The sequence below is a fragment of the Zeus faber genome (genome assembly GCF_960531495.2).
Source record: "Zeus faber genome assembly, chromosome: 14".
In the NCBI taxonomy this organism is placed as follows: domain Eukaryota; kingdom Metazoa; phylum Chordata; class Actinopteri; order Zeiformes; family Zeidae; genus Zeus; species Zeus faber.
This window is the reverse complement of record NC_137200.1, coordinates 13,647,697-13,664,544: the sequence shown is the minus strand read 5'-3', so window position 1 is coordinate 13,664,544 and position 16,848 is coordinate 13,647,697. Positions and strand designations below refer to the sequence as shown.

General features: G+C 41.2%; 1 protein-coding gene across 1 annotated transcript; it reads left to right on the top strand.

The window, feature by feature from the left end:
- Positions 1–4,088: 4,088 nt before the first annotated feature.
- On the top strand, positions 4,089–16,838 carry acat1 (acetyl-CoA acetyltransferase 1). Its single transcript, XM_080013172.1, has 12 exons — positions 4,089–4,200; positions 4,911–4,958; positions 5,057–5,174; positions 7,751–7,846; positions 8,489–8,589; positions 9,033–9,176; positions 12,153–12,303; positions 12,384–12,479; positions 12,699–12,812; positions 14,055–14,119; positions 14,974–15,131; positions 15,522–16,838. Exons 1-12 carry the CDS (start codon positions 4,147–4,149, stop codon positions 15,640–15,642), a joined length of 1,266 nt encoding a protein of 421 aa, XP_079869298.1. The 5' UTR covers positions 4,089–4,146; the 3' UTR covers positions 15,643–16,838.
- The last annotated feature ends 10 nt before the right edge of the window (positions 16,839–16,848 follow it).

Genomic DNA, 16,848 nt, shown 5'->3' with positions numbered 1-16,848 from the left:
TTGTCACCGTTACCACCACACTAATGGGCGGAATAAAGGCTAAATGTGATGTTCACAACATTTTTGCAGAGAACTTCCTTAAAATTGTCAAGTTTAATATGTCCCAGCACACACATAACTGTTTTACCCTCCTTTCTGAATAAATTGTGATTGATATAACCTTTTATCTCGCCTTGTGCTACTATCAACTATCTCGTGTTGGCATCCAGGAGGGCCTGTTGAGACATTTTCTGGAATGCTTTATCGCCCGATCAGGAATTCTGTTTTGGGGATTCTTCTTCTTTTTTTTAAATCTCGCAGCCCATTACACGGGTACAGATTGTGTGCATGGACCAGTATATTTGAGGAAGGGCGACGGTTCGCTAGAGTCGCCACAGAACCCCAAGATTAATTTTTCCTCCAAAAACACGGAGGCAGCTTTGGTTTTTGGAGTCATGACGGCCATGGCGCTGGGATCACTTTGTGGAGCCGCCCCCACGTCTACAGACAGCGAGGACGGCCTCTCCAAAGTGCAGGTATGAACGTAATTGCTTTTATCTCGCTTGTTTAGACGTTGAAGAGAAAAGGTCAAATATTTCCCTGGGAGTCTGATGCTTTGGGCAGCGAAAAAAAATAAAAAGAAAAATAAGAAAAGAAAAAAGGCCATCATTATTTCGCAGTCATGACAATGTTGTCGGATTTAACTAATAAATTAGGAAAAAACAGAACTACTAACGGTTCAATTCAAAGCATACACCACTACACATCCATTTTCTCTTGTTGCTGAGTAATGGGAGAAAACTCACAATGGTGGTTCAAGAATGGAAAAATTGTTCAATGTGACAAGTTTGTGTTAGCACTTTGGCTGATTAGAATGCTTCTTGCATGGATACAGAGATATAAATCTCTATAAAAATATATTGATCAGCTTTGTTGTGTGCTGCTAATATTGCACAAAATTATATTATCGAGTCATCAAAGCAGTATCAACAATAATAATAATAATAATAATAATAATAATAATAATAATAATAATAATAATAATAATAATAATAATAATAATAATCATCATCATCATCATCATCATCATCATAAAAAAACGAATACAATTGAATACAATGGTATTCGAAACCTGAACCTGGACCGGAACCAGACCCTGCACCTGGACCGGATTCCCCTCCAGACAGCTGCAGCAGAGACCTTGTTTTTGACGCCACCACGCACATCCGGGATGATCTCTACATTTTTAAAAACAGGTAACATCACATGATATATAAATACCATTGTTATTGTTGACATTATTAATATAAATATTTGCATTAATATGTCTTTGTCAGATATTTCTGGAGGAAGAGTGGCTTCTGGGATAGCATCACTGTGGGGAAAATCCAGTCTGTCTGACTTGGAATTAATAAAGTTGATGCTGCGTATGAAAATGATGTCAGAGACATCTTCTTCTTTTTTTTTATTTTTTACTGTTTGTTAGGTTTATTGTATATTTTCCTAGTTCACTTTGAGGTTTATTGTGTACTGTATTGCCATTTTTTTTCTATTTTTATTCTATTGCCTATTTTGATGTGAGCTGCTATGACACTGGAACATAATAAATAAAGTATCTATCTATCTATCCATCAATCTATCCATCAATCTATCAATCTATCTATCTATCTATCTATCTATCTATCTATCTATCTATCTATCTATCTATCTATCTATCTATCTATCTATCTATCTATCTATCTATCTATCTATCTATCTATCTATCTATCTATCTATCTATCTATTTATCTATGATTTAAACAAAAATTGAACCAAAATGTGATATTTTTCTTATAGGCTGCTGTAAAAGTGAACATCAACATTCACTGTTTTCCTCCATCTTACAGGAGATCATTACTGGGGTGTTCAAGGAAACACTCTTCTACCACATTACTCCAAACCGCTCACCAGGTTCGGCTTCCCGCCATTTGTCACTCAGGTAGACGCAGCCGTCCACATGTCCACGATGGGGAGAACACGTTTCTTTGTCAAAGGCATGTCAAAAATACAAAATAAAATCCACCAAAGAGATAAACGTTTGAATGATTTTGCTTTACATACAGTATGTTGCTGATAAGTAAGACAATAATAATGAACTTTATATCAAATCATACATATTTGCAACTGAGTAGAACATCATTGGTAATCATTTGAAAGAAATAATAACAAAAAGCTCTCTGCTCTCCGTGACCTTCATTTTGACTTTCATCAATGAATGCAATATTGTAATATTGTAATATTGTAATACTCCTTAAATCAGTCTAATGAATACTAATGTACAAATATTATATATACATCTTCCATACAACATAATGCCAAACGTCTTTTTTGTTGTTTTGCACTGTACTACTGCTGATTCATCCATGAAACTATGCCACAGCTTCAATGAAAGGAAGGGTAAAATGGACCGTGGATATCCAACGTACATTTACAGGGACTTCCCTGGTATTGGCTACAAAGTGGACGCTGCTTTTGAGAACCAAGGTAGGCAATGACCGTGGATGAGTCCTCCAGAGTTGCAGTTTATCCACCCTGTATTCAATATATATTAACATTTCACTGCATATATGTATGAAAGTGTGTATATGTATGTGACGAATAAACCTCTTGAATCTTGAATCTTGAATATAGTCTGTGATACTCTATGTCTCCCTTTAAGGCAACATCTACTTTTCGGACGGAGCCAGACAGACAGAGTACGACTATCCAAGTAAAATAGTTCTCCGTGTTCTGCTCAACTACACTTGGCTGAATTGCAAGTGAAGGGTCAAAAATACAGTAGGCCAAGAGCCTATTCTCCATATTAGAACTATGATATCGGTGATAACATATGGTGGTGAACACCATAATGCTAACTAATAACAGTGATCACTGTCACTTTCCTTATAACAAGCTTTTAAACCAGTTTAACAATTCAACAAGTTGTGAGTATGGCTGAATAATTACTATCTTAAACACACACACACACACACACACGCACACACACATACACACACACACACTCACACATGCAGGCATGCAAGCACGCACGCACGCACGCACGCCTACACGTGCATTCCATTGCTTCATTAATATTGCCTATTTTTTTATGCGAGGTGCTGTGACACTGATATAACACACACACACACAGACGCGGGCACGCACGCACGCATGCACACGCACACACACACACAGACACACACATTAATTAATAAAAATACATATATTCAAAGGCAACAGGTCTCCGTGCAATGAATGAAAAATTGTGAATAAATGCACTTTTTATAATAAAAATGTTAATTATTATTATTAGATATTTATAAAGAAAATAATAATATTAATATTAATAAAAATAGTCATATTTATTTATATAATAAACTAAAATTATGTTGGAGCTAAAATGGTCACGTTGAAAAAAAAAAGATCAGCTTAGTTTTATATGACTAATTTGGAGTTGTGAATTTTTTTCAGAAATACAGACCAAAATTGTGCTCTTAGGTGCAGCTCAAATATAAAAACTTAGAATAAAAAAAACGAAGTCATTCTTTTACATGCAAAATCAATTAAATAAACAGCAGATTTATTGATCGTGGATATGGCAACGTTAACTACAGCATATGGACTTCCGGGTTGTTGTCGGATTGAGTGTGACGCTAAATTTACTCTGACGCCAAAAAAACGGAATCATCCAATACGTAGCAAATGTAGGTATGTATTGATTTTTCATAGACGCGTTCATGCAAAACGTGATGAATAAAATAATAAATGGAAGAATACTAACGCAACATATTATCGCGCAAAAATGAATACAGTCATACAGATTTGTTCATTTAATACTTTACGAAGTCACCGTAATTAAGAATGAATCTAACGAATGTATATGATTAATGAAATATTAATATTAATATATAATGAACAATAATGATCAAATCATACTTGAAAATAATAATAATAAATAACTCAGACGCGAAGGAACGGACGCAGCAAAAACTACAAGTACCACAACTGACGGTTGTTAGTGACGTCACCGCCACACACCCCTCACTGTGATTGGCCGTTGGGGAAAAAAAAACAAACCCTTGTGCGGATTGGCTGCGAGGCGGCGTCCCTCCGCTCTCCGGGCTGAAGGTGAAGCAGCAGTAACGCGCCATGGTGCCGCCGAGTGGACTTTCAACCATGCGCTCTCAGCTGTGCCGACGCCTGGTGAGTAGGTTCGTGCGAAACATTCCCAGCGAACGCGTCTCCAGGGACGTCGTCACCCGGTGTAGTCGGCCGTCTCGCCGACACAGGCTGAAAGCCGGCCGTCGTGGCTCTTGAGTGCGAGGCCTCGGTGGCGCCTTCTGTCGCGTTGTCGCGTCCTTGAAGTTGGACGACCATGGCCAGTGGCAGAAACCCTCCGGTTCCATTTGTTATGTCCGACGTTCCAACAAATACAACACGATCTATATTTACGAACGCAACTTACTCTTAACAGCAATGGGATCATGGTCTTGGGTCAGTGTTTGTTGCCAGATTGGGGGTGGGGGGTGTTTTTCGCCCCCGTGGGCTACTTTTGATTAGGCTCAAATTGTCAAGCCGATCTGGTAACCTTGCATCGGGGACGCTTTCAATTATTGTAATTCGTGGAAAGGAACATTTTGCTTTGCAGCTATATTCACATTTACATTTAGTCATTTAGCAGACGCTTTTATCCAAAGCGACTTACAAAGGGAGAATAACGTTCAAGCTACATTGCGACGGAGACATGAGTGTAACAGTTTGTGGGTCTCTCTCCTCAACAACTGTGAAATCCGCCACTTACTGGTAGTTCTACTCGAGGAGAGCGGAGGAACGTGGGCATAATATAACTCTAACCCCAAAATATCTCGCCTTAAAATATGTCATTTACACTTGGCTTTCTCTGCATTTGACAGGCTCACAAGTATGTGTCAAGGACCTACACGTCACGACCCTCTCTTAATGTGAGTTTTCTATAACATAAGTGCCACCATTTTTAAACATTCCAGCTCTTCAATTTTAATGCTCGTTGATTGTCTTTTATTTTTATTTTTATTTTTAGGAGGTGGTCATTGTCAGTGCCGTCCGCACTCCGATCGGGTCATTCAAGGGGAGCCTGGCTGCTGTGCCAGCGACCAAATTGGGCTCCATCGCCATCAGGGGAGCCATAGACAAAGCAGGTGAGGTGCCCAAAATGGACCGACCCACGTGTTTCCAGAGGTATTCCGCTGAGTTCTGCGAGAGATCTGTTGCAGAAAGTGCCTTTTGTATACAGTATGTGTATATGCAGTATTGAGAAAAGTGGTTGAAATCCACACTTACTAAAGAACTACTCTGGTAACAGTAAGTCACTCATTAGAACACTACTTCATTAAAAGTCTATAGAATATCTATGATAATCAAAGTTCTTAAATATCAAAAGTAAAAAAAACAAAACAGCTCTTAATTTTTTTTTTTTGCTATGAACTTATTTTTTTACACTTTCCTCTGTGGCGGCTTTCCCTACCACCCCAAGTGGCGTTTTCAGGGACCTCCGGCACAGAGACACAGAAGACAGGGGGTTGTAAACACCAGTTTATTGTAGGGAGGGGGGCCAGCCGTAATTAGCCAGGAGCCGATAGACATGTCATGACGGGGCTCCTATCCTGAGTGTATGTGGGGATGGGGGTTTTACCTGCTGCTCGTTAGACCAATCAACAAGCAACAGGTATGCAGCCACTCTGATCCCAATCGCCTAGATCCAGGTCAGATGTGGCTGCTCAACCCAGACCATCATCACACCACACTCTGATTTTATTCTGGTTGCCAATGTTTCTGTATTTTTCAGTAAGCGTAAGAGGCACTTCATTTGGTAAGAAGCGTCTTTCACAGTAGTGTCACAATTCTCCAAATCCACGATTGGATTTGACTTTCTATTTTAAGGTCACTGTTTCATTTGATTTTCGATTTAAACATTTTATTTTTTTCTTTCAGCACTATGCCATTGTGAAACTTAGAATAATAAACATTTAGTTATTTCACTACTTTTACGTTACTCACCAAAATAAGTCCAGATAAGCGGACGCTATTTTTGCCAGAAGTGAACGCTGGTAGTAAAAGGTAAATTGCTACCTGTGTCTTGTCTTCTACATGTACTAAAACGCGATCGGCTTGGTCGTCAACTCTCACCTTATGGGCCTGCGCGTCCGCCTTATTGGTGCATTTCATATCGGCTGATGGGCAGGTGCAGTGTGCATTTAGGGATGCGGCGCAGCTGACCCCTCCGGAGCAGCCCAGCTCCGAACCAAATTTCATGAAAGTCGTTTCGGATCCAGGCGAGCCGCAGTCGATTCCACGGAGAGGCCCGCACACTGCCCTTTTTTAGCGGCAGAACTTTACCACCCCAATATGGCGACCATGTCGGACAATATTACCCACAAAAACACGGGGATAATCGCGAACCTGCTTGTAATTTCAACGTTCAAAATCGAACTCATTTGGATCGTTTTTCAAATCTGAATAGTGTCACCCCTACAGTATCTGACAACATTTACTGTAAACAGGGCCCTGGGTGTTGGTCAGTCGTAGCAGGTGCAGGTGGGGCAGCATCAACGGTGGTGGAGGCTGTTGCTGCTTCTGTCATGAAATGGCTGCGGTCGTTGCTCTCCAGCGTTGCCAGATGCCTAAAATCAAATAACGGTACAAGGACTCCAGAGTTATCGTATTTCAGGGCCATTTTAATGTGATTCATTATTGTCATAGTTAAGCTAATATGAATAACAGGCTGGTTCCAAATCAGCTCCATGCCATTTCACTATTATGAAGAAGAAAACCCTGAAACTATTGCTCTATTCACACATACCACTGAATCGGACATTACTCAGACTTTGTACTAGGGTGCTGGCTGGGTAATGCCGGGTAGTGTCCGGGACAAATGATTCCGACATTTGCGTTCACACATACAGCTCATCCAGGTAATGTCCGGATAACTTCAGGGTTGTAGTGCATGTGTGAATGCAGCATATGACATGTCAAAATGATCGTGTTGTTTTGTTTTTTTATTTTTTTTATTATTGCTCGTACATCCTACAAAGGGTAAAAGTATCACACACACACAATAATTATCGTACATCGGGCAACACTGTCGCTCTCTAACGCGCTGCTCAAGTTGTGGCTCTCTGCCTCTATTTGTCCAGTAGCAAAATTAAACTTAACACGGGTAGGGTTGCCAGGTCTCAATGACAAACCCAGCCATACCCCAACCCATGGACAAAAAAAAACCAACTCGCTTCAACTTAACACTCTCGGGCTCGAGTGTTTGTTTACACTTAGTTTGCTGCTGGGTATGACCCTTGATTTAAACATGAACCCGGTGATAACTGGTTTCACTCACATCGTTGCCTCCCAGTATTCCTCAAGCGAAATGTATCGGAGTAAAAGTACACTTTTTGGGGCTAAATGTAGCCAAGTAAATGTTGACAGAAATATAATAACTCAAGTAAAGTACAGATACTCCAGAAAATACTAAATACTAATACAGTAACAAACGATTTTTACTTTGTTACTTTACACCACATATACACTGTTTAAATGTATACATACAAAATAAATCTAGACTGAACTGGCCGGTCTTGGGCTATAGAGGGGTATTTACATTATTTATTGTTTGCTTATACCAACCTGAACGCTATATCATTGATATAAGCTCAGATAATCTAATATACTACAGTCTGTGTCTGGGTTAATACTTGACTTCATGTTTACCCGGTATATCCAGGAATCCCTGTGGAGGAGGTAAAGGAGGTCTACATGGGCAATGTTCTACAGGCAGGAGAAGGACAGGCTCCGACGAGACAAGCCTTGCTTGGAGCAGGTATAATGAATACTTACTAAAGCCTTCATTTATTTATACCCCCACATCAAGTGTGTGTGTGTGTGTGTGTGTGTGTGTGTGTGTGTGTGTGTGTGTGTGTGTGTGTGTGTGTGTGTGTGTGTGTGTGTGTGTGTGTGTGTGTGTGTGTGTGTGTGTGTGTGTGTGCGCGCGCCTTGAGGAATATTGAATAGAAACTACACAATAAACCGTTAACTGTACACAATAGAAATATGGCATAACAGAAAGACCATGAAAAAGGTCATGTCCAAAAATAGTATACTGTCCTATACAATAACATATGAAATGAACAATGAAGCAGAAAGATGAACTGAGGATAGAAATGGTGATGTACAATAAACCGACATTAAATGTCAGCGTTAAAGTATGGCGTATATAAGAAAACCTATATACTGTATAAAGTAAAGGCCCCCTCAGTTCGATTTCATCCCAGTCCAACATCTGATAATCTATTCTGTGTAAATCTTAAACAGTATTGTGTAGTCTGAGGGGCCCTCTGTGATGTTTCCCACATCAGCAAGGTGATGTGATCCCTAACCTGAACACTCTCATTGTGTCTGGGACACACACACAGAAACACACAAACACTGAAATGAAACTCAAATATTTGTGTTTATCTCCAAGGATTGGCGCTCGGCACTCCGGCAACAACCATTAACAAAGTGTGCGCCTCTGGAATGAAGTCCATTATGTTGGCAGCCCAGAGTCTCATGTGTGGACACCAGGTAATCTGGCACCCGAGGCCTTTCACCTCAATAATGGGCAGTGTCATTCTCTCAAAATGATTCTGTTTTCTGAACTACAGATTTAATATTTGTGTGTGTGTGTGTGTGTGTGTGTGTGTGTGTGTGTGTGTGTGTGTGTGTGTGTGTGTGTGTGTGTGTGTGTGTGTGTGTGTGTGTGTGTGTGTGTGTGTGTGTGTGTGTGTGTGTGTGTGAGAGAAACAGGTCAACATTGAAATCAAGATGACATTGATCAGATAAGCTGTTGTCAGCTTGTCTGTCAGATAAGCTGTTGTGACTAAAAAAAACAAAGCTATGCATGGGGCCTTGACTGGCATGAAGATCATCAAAATGCAATAAATTAGATACAGCTACAGATTTGAAAGGACTTTAATTGCTGAAATTGAGACATGCATATTGACATCACACTGTTTTTATGTGTCTAGGACGTGATGGTGGCGGGCGGTATGGAGAGCATGTCCAATGTGCCGTATGTGATGTCCAGACACACCCCGTCCTACGGAGGAGTGAGGATGGAGGACCTCATTGTCAAGGACGGTCTCACTGACGTCTATAACCAATTCCATATGGTAACAGTCGGTTTTACTATCCCTCTGATCTGACACTGTGCTTTCACACTCCCAGTTGTAATATTAATTGTGACAATGTATTGTAACACTAAAAGACACTCAATTGAATTAAATATTTATTTAAAAGATTTTTCCATTCCCATGAAACTGAACTGTTTAATTTAAACGTCTTGACGCTCTCGGTATTCAGGACTCCCCAATCTAAAACACAATAAAATCGAGTATTACTCGACACACACTCACTCGACGCCAAAACGACCACGAAAAAGCAAGTAAAGCAGATTCTAAACATTCATATCACTTTAGAATATTGGCCTGGTTTGGACTGGGGTTAATCTGAAAATGTTAATATTTTGGGTGGTTAGTGATTATCTTTATCTGGTGAGCAAAGAGAACTTTTTGTATATTTATTTTTTTACTTTTGTCGGAAAATTCTTCCTTTTCATTCTACTTCTTTTTTTCTCAAGCTACTCGTCTGTTTGCACAACAATGCACTAACTATTACCAAGACATTTTCCTTGTATATGAAAATGTCTAACATACAGATTCTGATTTGAGTTTTGGTGTGGCAGCTTTGGTGTCTGCCAGGTCTGCCCCGACTAAAGATTTTACTTGGTCCACTATTAGTTGTAAGTTCAAACCAGTAGTCGACTAATTGTTCGCACATTTATGATATGAACTTAATTATTTAAATATTTACACTACTCACAAAAAGTTAGGGATATTTGACTTTCGGGTGAAATTTATGGAAAATGTAAAAAGTTCACACGACAGTGATATTATATCATGAAAGTAGGGCATTTAAGTAGAAGCATGCAATGGTGATTTTCTCATCCCAAACAATTTATTGAAACAAAAGCCAACAACAGTGGTGGTTTTACCACAACAAAAAATGTCAATGTCTCAATAACTTGTCATGTGCCCTTGAGCATCAATTACAGCTTGACAACGACGTCTCATGCTGTTCACAAGTCGACTTATTGTCTGCTGAGGCCTGGCACCCCACTCTTCTTGAAGGGCGGCCCTCAGGTCATTGAGGTTCTGGGGCACAGAGTTACGAGCCTCTACACGGCCACTCAGCTGATCACATAGGTTTTCTATGGGATTCAGGTCTGGAGAAAGTGCAGGCCACTCCATTTGAGGTGCCCCGGTCTCCAGCAGCTGTTCCCCTATTATGCCACCTCCATGAGCTGGAGCATTGTCGTCCATGAAGATGAAATGAGGCCTGTGTTGTTCATGCAGGGGCACAATGACTGGATTAATGATGTTATTCAGGGAGTATGGGCTTGTCACTGTACTATTCACAAAGTGTAGGGCAGTCCTGTATTGACTAGACACACCTGCCCACACTGTAACACCACCACCACCAAAGGCTCGTCTGGTGACAACAGTGGCTGATGCATAGCGCTCTCCTTGACGTCTCCAACATCGTCTCTGTATCTCTGTTGCAACCTGCTGATGACACTCTGTGACACTCTAAGCTCAGTGGCCACTTCCCTCTGAGAACATCCTGTTTGAAACTTCACAATGGCGAGGTACTGTTGATCAGTTGTTAGGTGTCGTGTTGGTCTCATGATGTCATAATGTGAACAGCATGATGAAGAGGACTGTTTAAATACCAATTCTAATTGAACCAGGAAATGTATTGGTCGATTCATGGATCAAACACCTGTTGTGAATTTTGCCGTTCAGCTCCTTGTTAGAGAACAGCAAGTTGTGCAAAAAGTACTGAAACATTGAACAGTTGGACATGTGCATTCAAAAGTTTAAAGAAGGTCAAATTAAGTTCACCTCTAAAGGTTATAGTGCATTTTAGGTTCATCCTGAAATTTCACCTGAAAGCCGAATATCCTTTACTTTTTGTGAGTAGTATATACGTTTTTGGGGCAGCAGAAAATGTTTTTAATGACACCGGTTAAATCTATTAGGCCCTATTACTTTATTAGTATACACATTTAAATTACATATTGACATAATTTGCACTGAAATGTGGCGTATGGAAGATTGTTTTCCCGCTGTCATGGTCCCCTCGTTAGGGGCCCATTGTCTGGCGCATTTCTCGGGGCAGTGGACTTGGTTACTCGCTGCTCCTTCCCCGTCCCCGGGGCTCGGGCCCACCATCGGCTGCATCCACCCAGTCCCTTGGGTGTTTCAAAATACGAGTTGGTTATTGAGGAATGTGATTAATGGTTTCTCATAATACAAACTATTTTTTTTTTATAACACATGCAATATTTTTTCGGACTTTTATACCTGTCGTCTGGTATATGTTTAAACTTCTGTTCAAACGTCAGGTAAATTAGTCATTAGGAACATCCCTATTCTAAATGTGTTGGAACAACCAGCACGGGAACTGAACATATTTTTAATTTATCAGTAACACCAACACAATAACTTATAACCAGCCTTATACAAATTTGTTTTACAGGCACTACAGGGCCGGCACACATGAAGCGACCTGCCTGTTAATTACCAGCAAAAGCTGTTAATTATTGTTAAAATTTGTCTCAAATTCAAAGCGCTCTAGTGTTTCATACACGGGTCTTTATATAAACCTAAATTTTGACAAGGCGAAGCTCCTGAATGGAATGTTATTTTTTCCTTTCTCTGCGACCAACCCGACCAATGAATGCACTTAGTCGACTAAGACTCTTCTCGTCGACTATTTGGGGGGCAGCCCTAGTGTCTGCTGAGATTGTCAAAATGCTTCACTAAATGTGTGTTGTCCAAATTCTTCACTTGACCACATTTTGCACTTTTTTTTAATCGCATAATACATTTTTAGCCACTTATTTATTATATCGATTTTTTTTGACGCACTAATTAATTGGGTCATGGAAATGCGCCTTTCAGTCAGGGTCACAGAAAGGTCTGTAAAGCCTGGTCATTTTGAAAACGTAGTTATACTGTAGACAGGGAAACTTGTGATGGTGGTCGTCTCCTTATTTATTCCCTTCTATTCCATTGCGTCTGCAGGGCAACTGTGCAGAGAACACCGCCAAGAACGGCAACTTCAGCAGGGAGGAGCAGGACGCCTACGCCATTGGCTCCTACACACGCAGCAAACTGGCTTATGAGGCCGGCGTCCTCGCCAAAGAGATCGTTCCTGTCAGCATTCCCCAGAGAGGTGCGGTGCGGGGAGGGCGCCGCATCCAAACGGTTAATAAATCGATCAATCCGTGGGCTTGATGGAGTCCGTTCTTTCAGGAAAGCCCGACGTGGTGGTGTCCGAGGACGAGGAGTGGCGGCGTGTGGACTTCAGCAAGGTCCCCAAACTCAAGGCTGTGTTCCAAAAGGAGAACGGTAATTATGTGAGAGACTGCCAGACCGAACCTGTCTTGATGGTTTGATGGCCAGCCACTCCCCCCCCCCCCCCCCCCCCCCCCCAGTCTCAATTGACTTTGCAGTGCTTGGTTTATTCACTGTTTAAGCCAAAGCTGAAACACTTAAAATGGCTCGATTGCGTCCACAAACACAGCGAGACGGCGCATGTGGTCTTATCAGATCTGATCTGGGTTGCAGGCACGGTGACGGCTGCCAACGCAAGCACGCTGAACGATGGAGCCGCCGCCCTCGTTCTGATGACGGCCGACGCCGCAAAGACACTCAACGTTACGCCGCTCGCCAGGGTCGTCTGTAAGACACGCACTCCGATTACGCACTCAACAGTAGCCAATCTAACATGCCTCTATACCCCTCCTGTTCTTGATGGGATGTTTCTGTTTGTGTCGCTTGATATGCAAATGAGCTGCTGCTCACCGCGCACCGCCGCCACCACCGTGAACTGTTCTGACTTGAGGGTGGAGGGGAGGGCTCTCTTTAGCACCCCGTTAGGTACGGGGCTTTTTTTATTTCTTTCATTCAATTTGGAAACGGAGGAAATGAATACATCGACAATAAAAACATTGTTTTTATTGGTTTTGTTTGGAGAAATGCGCAGCGGACCGGAGATCGCTCTGACTGTGCGGTGCACCAACAACCTTTTACTATTTATTTATTTATAATTTTTTGTGGGTCTTATTTTATTTTTTTTATTTTATTTTATTTTTTTAGAAAAGTTAAAAATACAACAGATTTACAGGAAAAAAATTTAATGGCAGGAAATGGTTAAATACTGGATAATCCCAGGAAAAACTGGAGGGTTGACAGGTATCCCTCAAATGGCAAAAGAAACACGCAGCACAATTATTTTTTAAATACTTAAACCCCCTCGTCTGCAGTTGTCACAAACAGTTGGTATTGGTTCCGCTTCCTTTTAAAAGATTTGTGCTGGTCTGTGCAGCCAACAGAGCAGTTCTCATGCTTATCTCCTAGCTTCAACATAATGCTCCGGGGCTTGCTCGGGGGGGGTGAATGGCGCCCCCTTTGCAAAGGTATTTCGCAAGGCTTGGGTGGAGATACTCAGGTGGGGGGGGCGGTCTTATTCTTATGAGCCCCCACTTGACGTAGGAAGGGGAGGCAAATCTGAACAGCTCGTTGAATCACGTTTTCTGAAATAGGGTCCCACAAAAATCTGACTGGGTTGTCTTATTTCACATTGTGTTTTAGTAGGCCCATCAGAGACCCAAATATACAGTATGTTCACATCCACTGGAAAAGTGAGTTTTTCAATCATTTGTAGAATTCATGAAATGGACAATGGAGGATATCTCCATCACCAGCGTTTGTGTTTTTTTAACTGAAGGGACTTGATTTTTGATTCTATTGGTTGTTCCGTTGGCGTGATTTTTTTTTTTTTAGTGCAGATTCTTCATTCCTCCCTCAATCGCGGTTCCTCACAATATCAATGTGGTACATACAAAAGTAACGGAAGAAGAGTCAGGAAGAATTTCATGGAATTTATTTCAGCAATTCGTTTTTTTTAATTTTTTTTTTTAGCTTTTGCCGATGCTGCGGTCGCTCCCATCGACTTTCCCATCGCTCCTGCGTTCGCTGTGCCCAAGGTTAGTACTGTATGAGGCGTTCACTCCACAGTGAGATGAAAATATAAGTAAACTATGAAAGGTGAACACCACACTCACGTTTTAAGCCTTGATTCCAAATATTGCGGTCTTTGTTCAATAAATCAAATGCCTTTTTTTGTTTTTTTTTTGTCTTTTTTGGCAAGGCTGCTAAAACGGCTTTCTACAATTTGTGACTACAATTAAATATTATTTAAAAAAATTCTTAACAAAGGCCTTGGGATAATCGTGGAATTTAATAGAGCAGTGTTTCCTTACCTTTCTGCCACGGCACACTTTTAAAAATTAACAATGATTAAATTATTATTATGGCATACTAATGAGACTAATAATTCTACGACTGATTTGTTCATAGCGAACAAATCTTTTAAATTCACATTGAACGACTCTTCCCTTTTTTTTACTGAGTCAAGAACCAAAAATCGAATGTTTCATTACTATAAATAGTTCTCACTTCCAGTGTGAAACTTGAGCTTGTTCTGATGAACACAGACCTGCTATCCTGGATGGAACCGATGAAGCCATAAGTGCAGCCTTGCAATTTTGATCTTGCAACACAAGAGGTAGTTTCCATTATTTATTTTCACGGCACACCTGGTGAGCTCTCATGCCGTACTAGTGGCTGAAAGTCACTGTGATGGACTCATGATTCCTGCTTTTATCGCCCTCTGCACATTCTGCCGCAGCAGTGTGTTCAGGCACCACTCGCAGCATTCAAACCGTAAACCTGTGCAGTGGTTCTGTTCCCTGCTTTGTGCTACTGATCTGGAAATATTTATTGTCCGACGTCCACGTTGAACTGCGCGGATTGAATGAGTTTTCCTCCGGGCGTCAAGGTGCTTGAGGCCGGCGGTGTGAAGAAGCAGGACGTCTCCATGTGGGAGATCAACGAGGCCTTCAGCGTGGTGGCGCTGGCCAACATCAAGATGCTGGACATCGACCCGGCCAAGGTGAACGTCAACGGCGGCGCCGTGTCTCTGGGACACCCCATTGGGTAAGATGCAGAGTGTCGGCCATTCTATCCTTTCATTTATTCCTTTTTTTTTTTTTTTTTTTTTTGTCATTAGCATTATTATCAAAATATATATTCTTAATGTGTCTTTTACTCCTTTTTATGTTTCATTTTGAATCTTTGCAACTTTTATGTCTTGGCCAGGGCTGGTTTCTAAATGAGTCTTGAAGCGTGTTATGGTCAAATACCAATTTAAGGCTTAAGAGGAAGCAGAAAAGAAAAGGTTGCCTCTGCTTTTCTGTGTTATCGGAATTTAGATTGCATAGTCTTGAAGGCTTAAACCACTCACTTCAAAAGAAAATGTGAATCTAATGTTAAAAATTTTTTTTGTTTTTAAATGTATGTATTTATTCTAATTTCATTCCCTCTCAGGATGTCTGGGGCAAGAATCGTGGGGCACATGGTGCACAACCTGAAGGCAGGCCAGTACGGGCTGGCTGGCATCTGCAATGGCGGCGGTGGAGCGTCCTCCATCCTCATCCAGAAACTCTAGAACTGTCCCTGTTACAGCGCTCTGACTCTGAAGTAGTGAACTACCGACTGGACGCTTCCTCCATTACTGCAGACTGCCCACGCAGTCACTCACCACTGTTACCACTTGTGCGCCGGTGGATTTAATTGACAGCAAAGCCGCTGGACATGAAATGTATTGAATGGATCACATGACTCCCATGTAAACACGACACTCCGTTGATCTGGCCATATTTAATATTACAAATATTTAACTCTAACGCTGTAATAAATAGTTTCTATGAAATGTGATTAAAATAGTGAGTTTTTGTCTCGTCCACTAGATGGCGTGATTTCTCCTTTTTGAGAACTGCCTTCTGTTTGATTGCCCTGTAGCCCCCTTAATTATAGATTGTTTTTCCTTCATTAATTGACATGCAGCTTTCACATAAACATATTGGTAGTATTATTTGACTTTACCTAATTAATGTTCAAGTTTAGCGTTGACAAGTTTCACATTGAGCGCCATTTATCCTGCCATTGATTAAGTTTCCCGTTTTGTCTTTTTCCCTATAATTCTTGCAGAGTCCATCAAGCTGGTACGGTACCAACTCCGGCACCGTACCAATAAATACTGTACGGTATTTATTTGTGCTGATAAACTGTTCTCAATTTTAGAGTTGATCCATCGAGCGAAACAATTCAGATAACACATTTTCCAAATGTTACCTTAATCTTCCACAAAATGCAAAACCCTTTTTAAGCGCTACCTCTCCCTCTTGTTTCCGTCATGAGTCAGTGTATTCAACTCCTTCCTCTTTCCTGCCGGTTACTATGTGATCTTTACTTCATGTTAAATATTGACTCAAAGTCTCAAAGTCCTGAAAGCCTCGTTTCGGTGTCGGGAGTTGTTTTCACGGTGCCTCGGCAGAGAACCTTCCCGGTTATCGATTAACTCCTCGAGAAGCTGTCAGAATGTTGTCCTCAAAGTAAGAGTTCTTTGTCTCGTGCCTCGGCACCCCGCCTTTCCATTCATGGAGCAGTTGTTGCTTGGTCACTGTTATTTTCAGTTTCTGGGGCAAAAAGCAATCGGGAGCGGCGTTCTTTATCACAGGAAGGTGATAAACATGCGCAATCGCGTATGATTTATAGTTTAAATTTTCCGGGACATTGTCATTAATGGGAGCCTTGGTTTTGTATCACACAGGACTGGCAAATTAATAAATGTTGCAATGAAAACACTGCTTCT

What these genes read in the sequence shown, in the direction of transcription:
- acat1 (XM_080013172.1), top strand. Translation starts at nt 4,147, where the DNA reads ATGGTGCCGCCGAGTGGACTTTCAACCATGCGCTCTCAGCTGTGCCGA. An exon ending in GTCTCATGTGTGGACACCAG is followed by an intron (nt 8,590 to 9,032) that starts GTAATCTGGCAC and finishes TTATGTGTCTAG; the next exon opens with GACGTGATGGTGGCGGGCGG. An exon ending in TGTGTTCCAAAAGGAGAACG is followed by an intron (nt 12,480 to 12,698) that starts GTAATTATGTGA and finishes TCTGGGTTGCAG; the next exon opens with GCACGGTGACGGCTGCCAAC.